The 21,504-nt window shown below is 36.8% G+C and overlaps 1 protein-coding gene across 1 annotated transcript; it reads left to right on the forward strand.

The window, feature by feature from the left end:
* The first annotated feature begins 2,103 nt into the window (after positions 1-2,103).
* Positions 2,104-20,949, forward strand: si:dkey-261h17.1. The gene is made up of 5 exons (XM_046870050.1): positions 2,104-2,315; positions 11,340-11,480; positions 11,800-11,966; positions 15,067-15,210; positions 18,742-20,949. Exons 1-5 carry the CDS (start codon positions 2,225-2,227, stop codon positions 18,928-18,930), a joined length of 732 nt encoding a protein of 243 aa, XP_046726006.1. The 5' UTR covers positions 2,104-2,224; the 3' UTR covers positions 18,931-20,949.
* The last annotated feature ends 555 nt before the right edge of the window (positions 20,950-21,504 follow it).

Raw genomic sequence — 21,504 nt, forward strand, 5'->3', positions numbered from 1 at the left:
CTCAATCAGAAGTGACACTCTACTGCAGGATTGTTTTTCTATTATGTGATCATTATCATTAGCATGGGGTAAGATTAATAATAAAGAGCAGCCTTTCTTTCTTCCCCAAGACTTCAGTCGGAATAGGTGAAAAGCTCCATGGTATCGCTTTAAGTCAAAATGTCACTCTTCTTAGTGTTTATGCTTCAAGAGCACCATCGAAGACTGATATCATGAACCTTTTTTGTAAGAGGTTCTTCATAATAGCAAGAGGAATATGTTCCTTCCCTTGGTTGAACCCTTGATGCAACAAACTCAATAAACTATGAGGTAAGTATTATCTTGTTTAATGAACGCAAAATCTCGTGAAAACATCACATAATTCCACCTGATTCTTTACTATCACAGCAATAGCATTAAATATATCTTCATTAAATCATCCATACATTGTTTAATAATTGCAACAACACTGTTCATATTTAACCAGATATTAAGAATATTCTGCCACAAAACTAGCATTAAGCTCATTAGAGTGTTATATTGCTCATCCTCAATGATTTGGCAAAATTTTGACAAAACGTTTTCTTCTTTGTCTTTATGGTAGATATAACAGTTAATATAAAGGGTGTAGTTGGTTAAAAAAAAAGTCTAATATGGAAAACTTGTTCTCTATTGGTCTTTAAAATGTTCCTCAAATTGAAGTTGCCTCATCCAGCCCACTTTAAAGGCTCTGAAATATTTTGTACAAATTGTAATGGGCATTACTTTTCTTAATGTGAGGATTTAATGACAGAACCCACTGCAGTCATTAAAATGTCACTACTGGATTTGATGGGCAGGAAGCAAGCATAAAAATTAGTGTGAATACATTTGTGCATGTGTCAGTTTGTGCTTACGAGTTGGCTTTCTCATGGGTAAGAGGATCTGAGTATTGTGCCCTTTTTTAACAAAATGAATTTTAAAAAATGAGTCTTGTGAGACACTTGTGTGTTCTGCTGTGGGCTCCCATTGCACCCATCTGGCCAAACTGTTTAACAAGCCAATTTGTGAGTGGTCCCCAAGAAAACATAAAGCACAGCCCTGTTTCCAGATGCTCTCTCAGCTGTGACCCCAACACAAACACACACTGCTTTGTGTGAAAACTCACTATCCTGTGTTGGGAGAAACAAATAGAGTTTTATGGTGACTAATTGGAATACACATGTTGCATGTTTGCATTCTTGTGTTGGAAGGTAAAAGATGAAGAATTATGTTGAAAGACATCACAATGCAGTTTAGATATCTGCAAGCCTCTCGGCTATGTAGATATTATGAGAGAGATTTCAGAAAGCTCATGCTTCTTTGACCAGGTGCCTCTATTAAAATGCAATAAAAGGACCAGAAAGATGTCAGGTAAAAAAAAAAAAAAAGAAGGAAAAAAAAAGGAGTTGTTGAAATGTTACTGTATTTTAGTGTATATTAGTTTTATTTCATTGTGCATAATTATTGTAATCTATACATTTATATTCTTACTGTCAGCTTGTATTTAACTGTTCTTTTCTTTTCTTTTCTTTTCTTTTCTTTACTTTTCTTTTCTTTTCTTTTCTTTTCTTTTCTTTTCTTTTCTACTTAGAGTCTTGTTTCCTCCATTAATTTCTACTGATACTTTTTAATTATTGTATGTAAACCATCAAGTTCAGAAACTACCTTGAAATTGAAACTTAAATTAAAAATATTGTCTAATTTTCTTTCGTAAGTGCGTTTAAGATTCCTGCAGTTTTAAAGTCTGGTGAGATATTATGGCAATAATAAGTGTATAATGATATAATCTAATGAGTCATGCAGAAATTTAAAACTAGCAACAAATGGGGGGGGGGATACCCTACATTCTAACAGCAAATACACTTACAGTCATGCCTCTCTTTTGTTTCCTTACTCTCAAATCTTAAAATATAAGGTGGTGGCCAGGCTTATTTACAGAGACATGGGACGGGGAGCACTTACACAAGCCAGTGAGAAAATGGGTGTGGAGCATGAGTGTGAGAGAGAGAGAGATTGAGAGAGAGAGAGAGAGAGAGAGAGAGAGAGAGAGGGAGAGGGAAAGGGAAAGGGGGTAGTGGTGGGGCCATATAAAACCAGCAGAGCACAAACCATGCTTTATCCTGCCAGTGTGTCCTGTGCAGAACATATTGAGTCACAGGAAACCCCAAAGCTCTCTGCCCGTACTCACTAACGTACGCTCTCTCACAGACGAGCACACTGCAGCATGCTCACAAAAAGGATGGCCATGAGGAGAATGAATGAGATGTGCAGAAGGATGGCTTTAACTTTAGTCTTCTATGTTCTGCTGTTCAACAGTAAGTACACAAACTTCAATCTTCATTAATTACTATGAAAACATTTTTCTCTTTTGGAGCTATTTCTCATCAAGATATTTTCTTTTGTTGCTTAAAGTTATAATCTGAGCCTGTTAGTTTTAATTTTAGAGCCATTGTTAGTACTACTAAAATAGTGTTAGAGCTATATTAGTTTTAGAACCATTCAATTAATTCATGTTAACAAAAATGATTAGAAGACTGAAAGTCAGATAAAATTATTATTATTATTATTATTATTATTATTATTATTATTTAACCCATAAGAATGATTTAATTATACTATAATGGTCTTATACTTTATATACTGATATCAAAGGTATGTTTTGTTAGATAGAAGAAGTAGCTGGGGTATGTATAACTGGAGTAGGCTGGTTTAAAAAAGTAGCGGGAAGTTAAAACAAAGACGGCTGGCTGAAAGTGGAAACTTGCCGTTGAACCTAATTATGCCGTTTATGCTACTCGTGGACTGGGTGGAGCCTGGCAGGCGTGTGTAGAAAAAGGTGTGTGTGTGTGTGTGTGTGTGTGTGTGTGTGTGTGTGTGTGTGTGTGTGTGTGTGTGCATAATGAAAATATAGAAGACAGTAGGCAGTCCATTTTCTTTGCTTATTATAAAGCCATTTCAAAAAGAAACCTTCTTGTCTTTTTTTTTTTCACACTAAGGATGCAGTCTTTCCTGTGTTTACTTCATGCTCATCCAAAGGAAATGAGTGTTTACTTTACCAGTGACTGTGATTGATGAGGTTTTGTGTTTGTTTTGTAACAGAGCAAGTGGCTGCATGTCTGTTGATTTAAAGAATTAAAACGCTTGAAAGTGACTTCATCATTTCGTTTAGTTTTGTGGTGCGTGGGGTCGCTTCCAGACTCTCCTACTATTCCCATTTCTACTAAAGGTGAGCGCAGTAGAACTAGCAGTGCTTCTGGTAATTGCAGGGTGAGGTCTGACTTGGATGCTGTTCTACATGTGAAGGCCCAAATTATTCAGAATAACTTCTTTAAAACTTAGTGGCAGCATGATGTAGCCTTTACAGGAAAGTAGACTTGGCAAATTTATGTTCATGGAAACACAGCAGTAGGTTGGAGCAGCACAATACCACATACAAGGCATGCATTAATTGGATTTCTTATATTGAAAAGGAAATAAAATTCCACAATCTGTCTCTTCTTTTGGAGTTTGGCTTCAGTCACCCATATGATTCCATTTAAAGTTTTCAGGTACAGAATTCTTCAAGATGAAGTCTTTTTGCATCCTTCACAATGCTTGAAATTGCTCAATTCTACAGCAATAAAATTAATAAAAAGTTTTAGGCTAAAGAAGTTTACCAATTCATTACCTTCACATAAATGTTCGGCTGCCCCTCCCTCGCCTGAAACACGGTCTATAATCATTCACACCGGTGTGTTACTTTGTTGACACTGGCGTGCAATTGACACTAATGTGACGGATTCTGCTTGGAGGTAGTCAATATTCACTTTACAGTGAAACACCGAAAGGTCATGGAATTTTCAGAAGGTCAAAAGAGAAGTAAGGTTCATCACAGTTTATATCATAAAGATGGTGGCAAAAGAAGATTGGACAATCAGCTGTAACTGGAAGAGTAACCGAATTAGCTAATAAAATATTAATAAATATGTGGAGAAGGCAGTTTTACTATTCCTTGGACAGTTTTACATCTTAAAAACCTACATTAAAGAGATTAAATTCATTAACTCTCAGCTGTTAGTACCGCAAAAGAATGAGAGAAGAAAATGGGGTGATCATAAATGTGTAGGCAGAATGTGTAAACAAATTAAATTCTTTTCACCCTTCTATCAAGACACTTTCAGTTAATTTTCTCATCATCTGGATTCGAGCCTGAATCTGAATTTTTCAGTCAGCTGGCAGAGGCGTTCTTGTGGAATTATTTTAAAGGAAAGCTTGACATCAGGCATAGGCTTTCACCTTTTAAATTGATTTGCCATACTACCTACCAACATTCACACTGCATTGTCTTGCCTGTGGGGTGTGTCACTTCCTGGTTTTGTATGTGTTTGCAAATGACCATCTGTCTGTTTTTAGGTTTGCATTTTTTTGAAATTATTCAATTTGACTTTCTTTGTATAGAATCAGCATATAGAACACTTGTAAATATTTACATTAGAAATAATAATAGGGAGTTAATGCATTTCCATTGAAACCTGTTTTCTCATTATTGTGGGGTCAGGGTTAAAGCGAGAAAGTGTATGTTATTTAATTTTGTTTGGATACATTAATTTGTCTATTTATGTGTATACTTAGTTGTGGTTTGCTTGTTATTTTGTCTTAGTCGGCTTCTGAAGATCGTATCCACACCCAGTGTGATCAGGAAGTAGCATGTTTCCATTGCTAATGTTGTTATCGCAACACATGAGGAGAAAGTCTAGTCCAGTGCTCCAGTTACACACACAGCACCCTTGGCAACAGCTGGGCCAGGGTGTAGAAAAACAGCATTTAATCCACACCCATGCAAACCAGCTTTCCTGAAGTTTATTAGCCAGCATAGCATCATCAAAAATATAGATTGGCCCTAACTGACATTTTTATAGGTCCCACTAACACAGTTCAGCTATTCAGTGAAGGGCAGCTTCACAAGCTTTTTGCTGCACAAAAGGCACAAATGATAGGGAAGTCTTTGGCTGCCAGTGTCTATGTACAATATTGTTTCACCTTTCTGTAATAAAACCAAGACAGATGGCAAATTTTTACACAAGAACCATCCCATGAGGAACAGTGTGATCATTATGCAGCCCCATATCATTCTGCCTCGCATCTGGAACATTCTCTCTGACAGTCAGTCAAGTCCCCAGCCAACTTAAATACGAGCCAAAAATTGCCATTCACTTTCTCATGGCCTTCAGCTATTCATTTGTGCAGTCTCAAACCGTTCTGGCAAAAATACATTTAGCATAACATATTTTAAAATGTGGAATAGTTATGTAAAAAAGAAGTACATTAGGGGACCCTCTTGGGTTTTATGGGTGTGTTTTATCTCAAGAATCCTGATAAATATAGATATTGAGTAATTACTGATGTGAGGTGATTGATCACACAATCAGACATAATTATAAATGAATTTATTTATTCACCTCCACTAATCGCTGTATGGTTGTGGATGGATCTTGATCCTATCCAGTAAATGTTGGTACAATAAATCTGAGTTAACAGTCGACGTATTGTCATGTTTTATTGACTAAATGAAACCCATGTAGACAAAACTCTACACCAACAGTAACTAAAGCTCAAAGGAATCAAAGGATTGAATTGAGGACCCCAGAGCTATTAAGCAGCATCTTTACCAACTGTGCCATTGTGTGGCCTCTGACTTATTATCACTTATAAGGAGATTTTTTTTTTATACAAAAACAAACATTACCACACCCTATATTCAACAACATTACGTAATTGACAGTACTGATACATCATTTGCTATAGATTTAAAGCTAACAAGGGTACATATATTACCAAGTGGCCATATCATTAATTTCTGTTTGTACAAAACAACAGCATGTGGTTGTAAGAGGAAACATGCGTGTGTATTAATTTCTTCTGACTCAGTAATTGCTGCTCTCGTAATCCTTTGTTCCCTTTTTTGTTGGCACAGTGATACAATTTTACAGTTGCTAGGCGTTTAATGGAACACATGCTTGCTCCCAACAGTGCACATTTATTTCGAATGAGGAACTCTGGCAACATGCACATCCAAAGACCTAAGTCAAAACATTAGGGCGTAATTAGCCCAAAGATACATGCAGCTCTGCTAGCAATGGAAAAAATAACAAGCAATCTGAGTCTAGTGCTCACATCAAATCCTGTACTCTTACCGCTATGGAAGTTTAGGTTAAAGACTCTAATCCAAAACCATTACAAATAGCTTATGTAACAAGAAGTTATTTTCATTATTGAGAAATTTTAAGGTAACACAGGAATATACTAATCACACACACACACACACACACACACACACACACACACACACATAACACACACATATATACTTATATACATATACGTATATGTGTGTGTGTTTGTTTGTTAGATATTGTGATCATATTTGATTTATCTTTCTTCCAAATAACTGCATTATGCTTTAAAAAAAGAGTGCTTACTAAACAATTTTACAACCATGCACCATGTTTGCATGGGGCATAAATGCACAAAGGCTCTTAAGGCCTGCAGTAATTGCCCCAGGTAGTTAATGGTGAACAAACAAAACTGGGGCTATTTGATCTAATGTTCCCTAATTGAAAACATAAGATTGCATCCTTTTCCTGCGGCTTAGAGTACCAGGGCTTTCTCATGCCTGCTTTTCCCCATAACCGCCATTTTAAAAGATCTCTGGGGATTTGTTATGGTTAGCCAAATAGAGGAAGGGTGCAAACCCCCATCACAGTTTTCTTTTGTAAAAGAAGAAAAACTTTTTCTTGATGCCCCACAAACTGTCTGCTATGTCTTTCTCCACAAACATTGTGCAGGATCAATTTGCAGTGAACCAAACATATAGATATCCAATGCTTGGATGAAGCTGTATATATGTTTAAAAGAACAAAGACTTGGATACAATCCATACACATGAGTGCGGGATGGGGTGGTTGGGGGTTGTAGCTAGTATTCCAACCAAGAGCAAACTCATATCTGGGTTATAAATAGGGTCCTACATAGATAAAGAGATTGAGGTACAACGTTGAATTATTTGAATGAGAACATGAGCACATTAAAAAACACGTAAAAACGCATTTCATCCTAGATGCATACAGGAAACCTGGTATTTGGCCTAACATATCTTAACCATCTGAATGTGCTAAAAAATGCATGTTTAAATATGATTAACTGAATGTGCTCTGTAAAGATTTTAACACAGTGCAATGTGTGGTTAAATTTAGAAGGGTTTGTTGGAATATGGGGAGTGCCTTAGTTCATTCCTACATGGCCAAGGCTAAGCATACGTAAAAACATTGATGTCATAGCTTGTTTAAGGACTCAAGGGACTTAGATAAAATTCCTCAACTGATGGTAATTTAATTCCTTTGCACTGGTTTTATTTTGTTAAAAAACATTTAGACTCCATACCTTAGCAGTTAGCCTGTCCAGGTATATAAATAGCCATCTCACTCGAATAACCAATGAAATGTGTGCCTAACATTTCGGAAAAAAAGTAAACGAAGATAAATGTAACCCTTTCTTTGCGGAATTTGAGCCGCCATTTTAAAACAACGGTTCCTGATGGGACAAAAGGAAGTGCTGGACTGCTAAACAAACATCTGGAAGTAAGGGTTGACAGCAAGGATGTGGAAAGCTGATGTTCATTCTCAGATCATGGGTGGAGCAGCTGTGTGAGCTCCAGGATTAGGGCCAAGACTGGGATTTTAGCGCAGAGTACACAAGGAGGAGAAAAGGTTCCATGGAGACCTCCACATCTGCCATAGTGAAGAATAAACCCCTCCCTGCCAGATGCCACATGTTTAGTTCTCCCTTAGTGAAACAGAGGACTGATTACAAGACTAGTCTTCCTAATAATTGCCTCACTATGGCCTTTAATTATTTCATGGCATAGGTCATTTGTTTTTTTTGGCTTTCTTAATTAGACCATTGAAACTGGACACTAAAGCAGGCATGGAATGTAGTGAGGGATAATGATTAGAAGCAAATCATAGCCATTTCATGAGAGAGAGAGAGAGAGAGAGAGAGAGAGAGAGAGAGAGAGAGAGAGAGAGAGAGGAAATGAGACAATTACAATCATATAATTCTTTCAATTAATACATTTTTGTAAGATCTGATTTTTGCTTCTTATAAATGATTCTACAATCAGAAGCCCCCTTTGACTTTTTGATAACTATATAAATATAATAAATAATATTATTATATTTAATAATATCTGTAGAATGCCTACTATAAGATGCTGTGGTTTAAATATTTTCAAAATCTAATTAAATAATTTAATCAGAGTAGTCTTCATTTTGTTGGCTACTTGGTCTGGTTTATATCTGACATCATTTTAAATTCCTCTGGGATTTTTGTAAATTCCTGGGAAAAGTTTCAGTCCTTTCAAGGGACCTCCCCCTGTCTTGAGACACGATATGAAAGAAAATGGGTGGAACGAGTATATTTTTCACTGCCTCCTCCATGTGCTGTTTCTAATCTGGAAAACACATTTAGACGTTACATCTCTCGTGGTTTCTCTCGTGGTTTCTGAAGAACAGTGAGGCTCTTTGGGTCTCAAAGAGTCACACATTGAACAATGCTTTTAACTAATTGTTCTAGTATGATAGCTAAATTTAAACATCAGAAGATCAGTTTATGCAGTGTTTGAAAACAAAAAGTTATCCTTAATTAGAAACCTGATCTTGTGGTGACATTCCTGGTTATATTGTGACACAAGTTTAGACAAAGTGCTAGACATGTGCTAATCAAGCATGACAAGGAAAAATTATTAGTGATTAGTGACATGTGACTGTCATGTGATGGTATAGTGGCTGATGGAAAGTAGTCCAGGGTCATATTCCTGACAACCACAGCTAGCTTACATTTAATTTAAAGAACATAAAGACAAACAAATTGGAAAGGCTTTTAGTTAGATTTTTTAGCCGTTTAAATGACCAATATTATGTATGTTGTGTGCCAAATTAAATGCAAATGTAAATGTATAAATGTATTTCTTCCCTTATAGTGAAAGATAGCTGAAAATACATTATCCCAATGTGAGTGCTTTTTTCCAGGATGCCCTATCCACAGTGAAACAGTGCGCACTAAATAATTTGATAAGTGTGGAAATGACATTAATAAGGTCCTCTAGCCCTCATAGTCACCAGGGTATGTGAATCCACTGTACCATGTTAGGCACAGGAAAGATCTTTTACAGTAATATTGTTCACCTTTCCAGTTCAGATCCAGAAAATTCAGCGAAACCACTTTAAAGGTATTATGCCAGTTCTTAGTGACCCCAAACCCAAGGACCCTTTGTGTTTCTTTTCTTGGCAAATTTGTAATAAATTATATGCTGCCATATGTTTTTATGATGTCCTGATGTGGAGTTGCTAATGACTTTTGATGAATCACATTATACTCTGAAAGTGACAAGCATGCTGTGCATTTATGGTGTAACAGAAGCACTCACTTATTTGTCAGAGGCTTTGCAAGAGTGTAAGCATTCTTTTTAAAAGTTATAGCTTCAATAAACATGCCAGCTTCTAGCTTAACATGAGTTAGTGTGCTGTGTTATGAACAGCAGCAATTAGGTCCAGCTCTGCCAGTATGACACAGTGTGATTTTTCCATGAGTTATCTTTAACTGGATGCCAGACTGGAGCCACAATTGTATACAAGGAGCACATTGTTTCAGGATTTTCACACAAACTTTTTAAAAATGGATCGGGCAGTTAATATATGGTTTGGTTGATATATCCATTTAACGCAAACTGATTCTCTAAGTAGAGATTTTCCAGCTAGAAAGATGTGGTATGCCACCGTGTTCTCCAATTTTAATAAGAATAAGGCAAGCCACCCAGCATGTGTCCTAGTCAGCATTCTAAAGCTTAGATGGCAATGATTTTGAGGATCAGGGAATGCCATCAGGAATTGCTTTAGCAAAGCTTTTCCTTTTAGAAAGCTCAGTATCAGCACTGCATGTGACCTGCTGATAAATACATAATAATAAATAATAAATACATAATAGTATCTATAGGTTTTTAGCAAAAATCTTTGGATGAAATGTATAGACAATGTTAAATGTTGCATTTGTGCCATTTATTGTAATAATATCTAGGCCTCCTTCATCAATGAAAACAGATCACTGCTTATTTTATTATATAAAGTTTATGTTCTCATTTCAGAACTGGAAAGAGTTTTAAATTTACAATATTATACTTTTGTTAAAAGGTCTTATTCTACAAATACATCACAAAGAAACAGGATAATCTGCACAACTGTTCATTGTTTAATGAAAATTTAATTTTTAAGAAATTCTTAAGTTATCCAATGCCAATGTTCCAACAGTTAATGATTGTCTGGATTTTCTAGACAATAGGCTTTCATTTGACCCTTTTGCAGCTTGAGCTGAAGCACAATTTCACACATTTTGCCTGAAGGGAGATTTTGAGTGCGGCAAAGCTAAAGGTTGTGACCTTTTCTGGCTAACATTGATTTCCCTGGGTCATGATGAAACTGTTAGTTTACAGATTACTGATGGTTCTTGAAAAAATAAAAGCATGCCACAAGTTTTCTTTCACATCAGCCAAAAAGTAAACATGGCACCCTTGTAAAAGAAACTCTAGGGGGCCACAGCTCGTTACTTTGCTTTGTTTGCAGATGCTTTGCAATTGTTTCTGTGTTCTGAGTTTGATTTATAAGTTTGTAAGGGATGAGGAAAAATCCTTTAATGTCTTATAAGAGAGAGTTCTGACACAGCAATATGATACAACTTTTTACCAGCAAGAATACCTGCATTAAAAACAACGTCTATATCTTCACAGAGTAACAACAGTAACTTTTATTGTCATTCCAACCATATATAGTGCAGTAAATATTGTAACAAAACAACGTTTAGCCAGGATTAAGGTGCTACATCATAGGACAACATAAGACAAAGAAACAGTAAACATAGTAACAGTAAACACAGTGACACTGTAGCACCAAACTATATGGTAAAGAAGATTTTTGCAAGTGGATTGTCCTTATGAAAATAAATATAGTAGATTAAGGTCTGATCTTATGATAATCAAAAGTTGTGCCTTTCTCTTAATAAACCTTAATTAACAGAAGAAATTCAGTACATTGCCTGAAAAGACAGTATTACGTCTGAATACCAGAGATTAGAAAAGTCATAAATATTTAGAAACATTCTGAAATATTGATACATTATTTTTAAATGTGTAATAATAGCTATTCTATCATGTGTGTTCACAACAATGCTCCACTATTTAGTATTGAATTTACATTCTTTACTGGAAAATCCATTTTGTTTTTAACTTTTCATTTTCAACAATTTTTGTGTAGTTTGCCAGGGGCAGAATGACTATTCATCACCACATCCAGAGATAATCAATTCAAGCATCTCGCTAAACAACACTCCAATTCCCACTACGACCCTCCCAAACATCTTAACTAGTAGTGGTATTGTTGTGAATTCCACAACAGGTAAGAATGCAGCTAAACAAATCACTTTTCATTAACATATTCCAGGTCTTTTCCCGTGTTCATCTAATTTCAGTGTTTTAGTCTATGCATATTGAACATGATTATAAATATAATCAATAAGACTATATATAATCTAGTATAAATAATTTGTCAATATTGTGTAGAAAATTGTCCATTTAAAAAAGCCTACACAAAGTAGTTTTGTTTTGAGAGAATACATTAAGCTGGTGACTATTACTGAAATTTGGTGATGATTTAGCAATAATTTCTGATGATTCATATGATTCATTTAATCACTTTATCTTTTTTACATTCCAAGATCCTGGGCAGACTTCCTCTACAGACCTAAATACAAGTTCATCCATGATAACTCACACCACACAGACAAACAAAACACAGACATGGAATCAAACAACCCCAAAAGATTTTCTGACAAACCACAAAAGCAATGTCTTGGAAACAGAAGATAACAATAATAAACAAAAGGTGAGTGATTGTTACATTCACTAAATGTGAGAATAACTTTAATCAATTACACAAAAACAATGTATGCTCACATTTTTACAATGGGTTTTTCTCAGAAGCTGCAGTTTCCACCCATGTTGCCTATAACTTGGTTTGTAGCACTTTAACTATTTAGTTTAACTACTCAAAGATAGTTATGAAGGAATTAAGCAACAACAAATGAGAATTATTCATTAACACATTGTAATTTTTACTAACTAAGAACTATTGTTAGTGAGAACTTGCCACTGCAGTTATTAAACAGTCTTCAGAGTTAATTCCTTAGTCTTTGTTTTTTGTTTAATTGCATTGTAGAACATTTGTAGTGCACTATGTGACCACATAGAGATGTCTGTCATTGCCTTCCTTAAATAAGCATGTAATGTAATGTAAATGTATGAAAAATCGCCAAGTGCAACTGCTCCTTACTGAATTAAGAAGTTGTAATATCAGTAAAGTATTTTGATTCCATGCACTTATACAAAAATAAATCACTTCAGGGTAGTACTGACCAGATGGAAACCAACATGAATTATCTTCTATAGTGTATTCCTTATTTCTTCTAAAGCAATGATCTAGAAACATGTTTTTAATAGCAACCAAAATCTACTACACAATATTGCACAATACAATGCAATTAACAGTTACTTCAAAAATAATGGCTTTTTGTTGGACTGAAATAATTGTAAGGTTACATGCTTATATTGCCCTTGCTTTATTTTTTTAATACATGCAGTAATCTATTAATAAGCACTTTAAAGCATTAAGACTTTAGAACATACGTAGCTAAAATATGTTACTTTTCTTCAACAGCAACAGGATAGTGTGAGGCAATGGGAAGTTGATGAATTGTTTAATCTTTTACAAGCTTAAAATGGATGTAAACATAGGTTGTTTTCAAATGAAATAGTCTCTATCTATATCATTGCACATTGCCGGGGAAGGAAGCTTCAGTTAGGAAAGATGAATGTGTGGGCAAAGTCGGTTTGGGGTGATTTAGCGTATGCTGTCAGACTACGGAGATCCTGTTCCACTTGTCACTTTATGCCAACAATAAATTATCTTATTGCACAACAGTTTAGATAGTGAATGAACAGTTGCTTCCACTGCCAGTGGCCTTGGGTTGTGACCACCAAGGCACAGGAAGTGAAGTGAAGGGTAGGGAGTAAGATGTGGAATCTGTAAAACACATTTTTTTTTTTTTATATATACAAGTGGATATACTATACCTTATAATATGTTAAAACTTCACATTGAGTCCAATTGATGTGGCAGATTTTAAATATTCAATCAGCGTGTTATTTATTTATTTATTTATTTATTTGAAAGGTCTTTCCTCTTACTTTTTCAAAAGCCAAACAGACATCATTATTTAGCAATAGCAGAGGCTTTCCATATGAAATGCAGCACCTGCTTGCTAAACGAAAAAAAAACTGATTTCTGTTATTGTATCTCATATTACATTCCCCAACTAAGAACCACATTACAGACAGACCAACATTAAAATTATGATTGGACAGACTGTTTCACATACAATGGTAATAATCATTGGATAGGACAATAAATAGGACAAAAGAGGGTTATTATGATAGGAATAGTGTATATTTCTTTATATACACTATATACAAAATTATTAGAACACCTGATATTTGTAGTCATATGTGTTTCTTCTCCAAACTGTTAACACAAAGTTGTAAGTTGTTCTTACTTAACAAAGCTCATTGCACAAAGCAAGGTCCGTGAATATTGCCAAAACATGGGTTAAAATGGAAGATCTTAAGTGGCCTTCTATTGAGCTCTGACCTCAACACATTTGGGATGAATTGGACTACTGGTTGAATTTTAGAGACCCTTTACTTCAGCATTTTATATTATTGATTAAGAGATAACTAAATGTTATGTTAAAGTCATAGAGATTTCAGAGACTCTAAAACATGTGTACAATATTTTATAGAATGATTAAATAAAACAAAAATAAAACTATTCATTATCGTTTCATTATATGTACAGTAAACACGAATATATGCGTATTGTGCAATTTTGGATATGTACTAAGCAATGCTAGGCAAGTCTTAAATGCTTACAAAAAACCTACTAAACTGTAGTTTATTAGGTAGAGAACGAGGGTGAACTGTAGTATGCTCTGTCCCACCCTTTGACTAAGGAAATATGTGTCAAAAATAGATTTACTGTTGCTGTTTTCTCGTCCAAATTTTTTTTTATCATAATTTTGCAAATGAAAGAAAAGAAGTAGGACAAAAAGGGAGAAATTAATAATCTGCCTACAGGGGGGGTGGGTCTGAATCTTAAATGCTTCAGACAACCTCTTCAGACATGGTGGTGTTTGTATTTGAAGTGGCATTAATGCCAATTTAAACACACTGCTTTGATAATTCTTACACATTAGGATATTTTAACACTTTATTCGGATAGTCTGCTGCCATGTGTATTTGCTGGTTGTTTTTTTATGGTTGTTGATATTTTGAGATGATGTATACTATTGTCCTTTTATATATTTAATGTAATTTTGAAAGGCACATAAAAATGTGGTTATAAATCAAATGACAGGAAGATCCTTAACAATCTAAATGTGTTTTTTGGAGAGTCTAAAATTGACTTTTCAAACCAAGTGATACTGCCTACAGTAGTTTTTAATTACTTTCTTTTAAAACTACAGAAATTAGGACACAATTATTATAAAAACACAATGCCAACAAGTTTCAACAAGTTCATCACTTTACATTTTATTCTAAAAGCTAAATAAATAATTTCTTCTTAATAAATTCCACACTTATTCTCATGTTCTGTCACTCTCATTTGTTTTTGATAAAGACTCCAAAGCATTTTTACATGCTTATCTAGATAAGGGCATCTGCTAAATATAGTTTTCTTATACATAAATTTACACACACTCGAGTAAGATCCAAATATTTATTCAAATGTGTATAATTTTTATTAATACCAAAAAAATCACATCACAAAAAGGCACATACTAACAATTTACACATAAATCTATTTGTAAGTCAGTTCCTATAACTCCTATAAATGTCTGTAGCTAATTCATTTGTCATTTTGTGAACAGACTGCAGCTGAGAGTCCGACTCAGTCTGATCGAAACTCTGTGTTTGTACCCCTACTGGTGTGCGGGTTAATCTTAGCTGCTATCCTGATTGGACTATATTTACGGAAGTACCACTGTCACTCAAAGGCAAAAGGCATGAAACTAGTAAGTACAAATCACACACAATCACAAACTCATTACAATATACAGTCAAGTGTGGTCAGTCATTGATTGAAAGAAATTGTGATAATTAGACATATTTGCTCATTTTGACAACTCAAAAAAAATTAAAATAAATAATAATAATAATAATAAAACCCAGCCATTAGGGAGGCACAAGTCAGTGCATTCTTAGTGCCGGTCCCAAGCCCGGGTAAATGGGGAGGGTTGCGTTAGGAAGGGCATCCAGCGTAAAACGTGCCAAATCAAATATGCGGATCACAAATGAGAATTTCATACCGGATCGGTCGAGGCCCGGGTTAACAACGACCGCCACAGGTATCGTTAGCCGACAGGGTACCGGTGGAAATTGGGCTACTGTTGGCCGAAGGAGGAGAAGGAGAGGAGGAAGACGTCTACAGAGACGGCAGGGAAAGGAGCAGTGCAGGAGAGTGGAGGTTAGGGTTGGTACTTTAAATGTCGGTACTATGACGGGGAAAGGGAGAGAGATAGCTGATATGATGGAGAGGAGAAAGGTAGATATGCTGTGTGTTCAGGAGACCAAGTGGAAAGGAGTAAGGCCAGGAACATTGGAGGTGGATTTAAACTGTTTTATCATGGTGTGGATGGAAAGAGAAATGGTGTAGGGGTGATTCTGAAGGAAGAGTACAGTAAGAGTGTAGTGGAGGTGAAGAGAGTTTCTGATAGGGTGATGATCGTGAAGGTGGAAGTTGAAGGGATGATGATAAATGTCATCAGTGCCTATGCTCCACAAGTTGGCTGTGAGATGGAGGAGAAGGAAAGATTCTGGAGTGAATTGGATGAAGTGGTAGATGGTGTACCTAGGAAAGAACGATTGGTGATTGGGGCAGACTTTAATGGGCATGTAGGTGAAGGGAACAGAGGTGACGAGGAGGTGATGGGTAGGTATGGTTTTAAGGAGAGGAATGTGGAAGGGCAGATGGTGGTAGATTTTGCTAAAAGGATGGAAATGGCAGTGGTGAACACTTATTTTAAGAAGAAGGAGGATCATAGGGTGACGATAAGAGTGGAGGAAGGTGCACACAGGTGGACTATGTGCTATGCAGGAGATGCAACCTGAAGGAGATTGGAGACTGTAAGGTGTTGGCAGGGGACAGTGTAGCTAGACAGCATCGGATGGTGGTCTGTAGGATGGTTTTGGAGGTGAAGAAGAAGAGGAGAGTGAGGACTGAAAGAAGAATAAGATGGTGGAAACTGAAGGAGGAAGAGTGTAGTGTGAGGTTCAGGGAAGAGGTCAGAGAGAGGCTCAGTGGTGTTAAGGAGGTGTTGGATGATTGGGCAACTACTGCAGGAGTGATGAGGGAGGCAGCTAGAAAAGTACTTGGTGTGACATCTGGAAATAGAAAGGAAGACAAGGAGACGTGGTGGTGGAATGAGGAAGTGCAGGAGAGCATAAGGAGAAAGAGGTTGGCAAAACAGAAGTGGGATAGACAGAGTGATGAGAAAAGTAGGCAGGAGTACAAGGAGATGCGGCAGCAGGTTAAGAGGATGTGGCGAAAGCCAAGGAAAAGGCATATGAGGAGCTGTATGAGAGGTTGGACACTAAGGAAGGAGAAAAGGATTTATACAGATTGGCCAGGCAGAGGGACCGAGCTGGAAAGGATGTACTGCAAGTTAGAGCAGTAAAGGATGGAGAGGAAATGTGTTGACTAGTGAGGAGAGTGTGTTGAGAAGGTGGAGGGAGTATTTTGAGCAGCTGATGAATGAGGAAAATCAGAGAGAGAAGGTTGGATGATGTGGAGTTGGTGAAGCAGGATGTAGATAGGATTAGTAAGGAGGAAGTGAGAGCAGCGATTAAGAGGATGAAGAGTGGAAAGTCGGTTGGACCAGATGACATACCGTAGAAGCGTGAGATGTTTAGGAGAGATGGCAGTGAGTTTTTGACCAGATTGTTTAACAGGATTTTGGAAGGTGAGAAGATGCCTGAGGAATGGAGAAGAGTGTGCTGGTACCGATCTTTAAGCATAAAGGAGATGTGCAGACCTGCAGTAACTACAGGGGAATTAAGTTGATCAGTCACACCATGAAGTTATGGGAAAGAGTAGTGGAAGCCAGGTTGAGAGAAGAGGTGACCATCTGTGAGCAACAGTATGGTTTCATGCCGAGGAAGAGCACCACAGATGCCTTATTTGCTTTGAGAATGTTGATGGAGAAGTATAGAGAAGGACAGAAGGAATTGCATTGTGTATTTGTGGATTTAGAGAAAGCCTCGACAGGGTGCCAAGAGAGGAGTTGTGGTATTGTATGAGGAAGTCAGGTGTGTCAGAGAAGTATGTGAGGGTGGTGCAGGACATGTATGAGGAAAGTGTGACAGCAGTGAAGTGTGCAGTAGGTACGACAGACTGGTTTAGGGTGAAGGTTGGACTGCATCAAGGATCGGCCCTGAGCCCTTTCCTGTTTGCAGTGGTGATGGACAGGTTGACGGACGAGGTCAGACAGGAGTCTCCTGGACTATGATGTTTGCGGATGATATTGTGATTTGTTGTGAGAGTAGGGAGCAGGTTGAGAAGAGCCTGGAGAGGTGGAGATATGCGCTGGAGAGAAGGGGAATGAAACTCAGTAGGAGTAAGACAGAGTACATGTGTGTGAATGAGAGGGAGGGCAGTGGAGTGGTGCGGTTGCAGGAGAAGAGCTTCAGAAGGTGGAGGAATTCAGGTACCTGGGGTCAACAGTGCAAAGTAATGGAGAGTGTGTTAGAGAAGTGAAGAAAAGAGTGCAGGCAGGGTGGAGTGGTGGAGAAGAGTGACAGGAGTGATTTGTGATAGTAGGGTATCTGCAAAATGAAAGGGAAAGTTTATAGGACTGTGGTGAGACCTGCAATGTTGTATGGATTAGAGACAGTGGCATTGAGTAAAAGACAGGAGGTGGAGCTGGAGGTAGCAGAGCTGAAGATGTTGAGGTTTTCATTGGGAGTGACGAGGATGGATAAGATTAGAAATGAGTTTATTAGAGGGACAGCGATGTAGGATGTTTTGGTGACAAGGTGAGGGAGGCGAGATTGAGATGGTTTGGACATGTGCAGAGGAGGGACATGAATTATATTGGTAGAAGAATGCTGAGGATGGAGCCACCAGGTAGGAGGAAAAGAGGAAGGCCAAGAAGGAGGTTCATGGATGTGGTGAGGGAAGACATGCAGGTAGTTGGTGTAAAAGAGGCAGATGTAGAGGACAGGGTGGTATGGAGACGGATGATCCGCTGTGGCGACCCCTAATGGGAGCAGCCGAAAGAAGAATAATAATAATAATAATAATAATAAAAAAATTATATATATATATATATATTAAGCTAAAGAACTAAAGAAATTAAGCTGCAAGTGTTTCTTCTGATTAATAAAACTGCTGGAAAAATTATATTTCTAAAAATGTTTGCTTCATGTAAAAGCAGTTAAGTGAGTGGCGACAATACATTTACTTGACTATATAGCTAATTATTATGGGATATAGTGCAAGTGGAGAAATTATTCTTTATCCAGTGCTTGTATCTTTTTTCTTCCAGGCAGAAGAGAGATGCATGGCTGATGAGGAGAACCAGGGCAACACTCTGGTGTCTGTGGCTCCTCTGAACCCACCTGAGAGCCCTGAGAAGCCAAGCCAGAATGGCGAGTCCCTAGAGGCTGCGAAGAACCAAAATCCTCCTGGTGCCACTAATGGTCACTCAACCACCAAAGCTGACACAGAGCTGTGAGAGGCCATCTCAGCTACACAGGCTCTGAGTTCTCCATCCCAGGCCTACAAACATGAGGGAACTGACTAAACAAATGCATAGGCTCCCTTTTCCTCTGTCTGTTTTAATACAGTTAATACATAAAGAAGGTTATTGTACAAATTATGGTGGTGACAGGTATTAAAAAATCTCATTTGGAAATAGCTCTTAAGGACATGATGACCAGGGTGGGTTTCCCGGAACGTTTGTAGCGCTAAGTACTTTATCTCTTTCATAAGACTGGACTTTGCTTAATAAGCATTTACTGAAACTCATTATAATGAACATTTTCCTCTTTGTTCAAAAAATGTATAAGAAAATCTGACCTATTCATTTTTTACATTCAACAATTTGTTAATACTCTTATATTGAGAGCTTGCAAAAACTTCAACCAAAATAAAATAAAAAATAAATGCAGTGGCTGCTGATTTATATACAAAGTTTTATAAAGTGACTGTGATCTACTAGCTTAATCTAAACTTGCTTAATTAGAATCTGTGCTGTTGGGAGAATTGGTCAATCCTGAGCCCTAAAAGGGGCAAACCACAGCTTCGGTGGCTCTGTGAGATTGTACATTGATTTTTATTAATCATGTTAGCTATACAACACCAAACAAAGCATTTCAAATTGTGTTCATGTAAATCAATCCACAATGAATCAACAACTGTAAGAAATGAGTTAGTGCTGACATAACAAATTTCATTTGTGTGGAATCAATGTACACATTTGTTCTTGTGTACACTGAAAAAAGGTTTAAATAATGCTTTATTTATTTTTTTCTTACAATCTGGCGTAAACCCTTATTAAAGGTGTCCGTTATTTACTAAAATGTATTGTTCTTGGGAAACCCACCCCAGTTTCTTATCTTGTAATCTGATCATATCCATAGCCCTCCTCACACACAATCAAACCTATTAAGAATAATTAGTTGGTTAATTCTACATTAAACAAAGTTACAAAAATCTAGTTGTTTGGGTAAATAAAAAAAGCAACAGTTTAAATATTATAAAATAATGTCTATAATAATGTGAAGTGTGAAAGTGCAGTGGCTGTCTGAGCTGATGTTGACTGGCCATTGGTGTGTGTCTTTCAGTATTGATTGCTGACTTCTAAACAGTTTTGGTCAGAGCTTGTCCCTGTTTGTGTCCCACTGTAGAAGTTTCTTTACCCTCCCAATGGCTCATAATCCAAGAGCAGGCTTTATCTTGGCTCAGTTAAAAATGAAATGATCAAAAATGAAACATGTGGCAGGCTGTTTGCTGGTGCTTTTTTTTTTCTAGATGTGTGAGTTGTATTTCTGAGGTTTCAGATGTCATATGTGAACTATTATTATGAGTGATACGATATTTCATTGTGTTGATATAAGCATGTGTGCCCATGTTAACAGTACTGCCCAGCATAGTTTATAAAACAATGTGACAATGTAATGACTTGGAGAGTTAATGTGATTGTACAGCACAGCATTGTTTGGTGCTGGACTTTATTGGATATCAATTATCACAAACTCCTTTTCATCACGGCAAAACACAGATCACATCGGACTTCAAAACCATGTAAAACAACCGGGGTTTTCTGTATGGGTGATTGATGAATGTGACCTTTACAATGGACCAGGAGACACTTCGGAACTGTATATTTGTCTTATACTCTTTTGTAATATCTCTGGAATTGTGTAGTTGTTTAGCTATAGTGTCTTTCCTGAAACCTGTCCTACATCTCTTGTTGTTTTATGATGCAATCATTGATTGTTAATTGCCAAGCAGCCGAGCAGTTGACTTAATGTGTACATACTGTAGAATCCCATAGCAATAGGCAAAATGCTAGCAAATATTGTACCATGGCAGCCATTACTATTAGTGTTCTGTTCTTTTTATTTAATTCACCCTCCTTTTGTTAATATTTCACTGGTTTAGGTCTGTTCTCTGTGTACTCCAATTCTTATAAACTGCAGAACTTGTGTTGATGTAAGTTTGGAATTTGAATAAACTTTTGGAAACTAAATGAATATACAATTTCTGTCTAAACCTATATAATATTTGCAGTGAAACATATTTATGTGTATCATTTTAGACTGTTTGCTTGCATGAAGACTTGAAAAACATAAAGAACACATGCTTATTTAACATAAAATGTCATAAAAAAAAAAAAAACTGCACATCTGGACAGACTCTATAGCAGCTGGCCTGTACAAGTATGAACGATGACATCATATTGGAGAGATTTGTCTCCACAATGAACCCTGGTAAGACCTCCTCTGCAGGATCAGCTAACCATGTGCGTATTGATCTGAAGTAACCTCTGAGATTTCTCCACTCTCAGAAACTGGGTATGGAAAACAATTTCAGCATCATTCATAATCTTTTCATTAATGATTTACACAGCATCCGGGAACATTTCCCCACAGTGTTTAATCAGAATAAAGATGCTTCAATAATATGTAAGACATACGGTTACACCCAAGCTGGAAAGAAAAAGCATTAAGCATTAATCATTAAGCCTTTATTTGTATTGATAAAAAAGAAATCTCTGATCAGCAATCACAGGATGCCTACATGA

The sequence above is a fragment of the Silurus meridionalis genome, chromosome 16 (genome assembly GCF_014805685.1).
Source record: "Silurus meridionalis isolate SWU-2019-XX chromosome 16, ASM1480568v1, whole genome shotgun sequence".
Classification (NCBI taxonomy): Eukaryota; Metazoa; Chordata; class Actinopteri; order Siluriformes; family Siluridae; genus Silurus; species Silurus meridionalis.

What these genes read in the sequence shown, in the direction of transcription:
- si:dkey-261h17.1 (XM_046870050.1), top strand. Translation starts at nt 2,225, where the DNA reads ATGCTCACAAAAAGGATGGCCATGAGGAGAATGAATGAGATGTGCAGA. An exon ending in TGTTGTGAATTCCACAACAG is followed by an intron (nt 11,481 to 11,799) that starts GTAAGAATGCAG and finishes TTACATTCCAAG; the next exon opens with ATCCTGGGCAGACTTCCTCT. An exon ending in ATAACAATAATAAACAAAAG is followed by an intron (nt 11,967 to 15,066) that starts GTGAGTGATTGT and finishes TTTTGTGAACAG; the next exon opens with ACTGCAGCTGAGAGTCCGAC.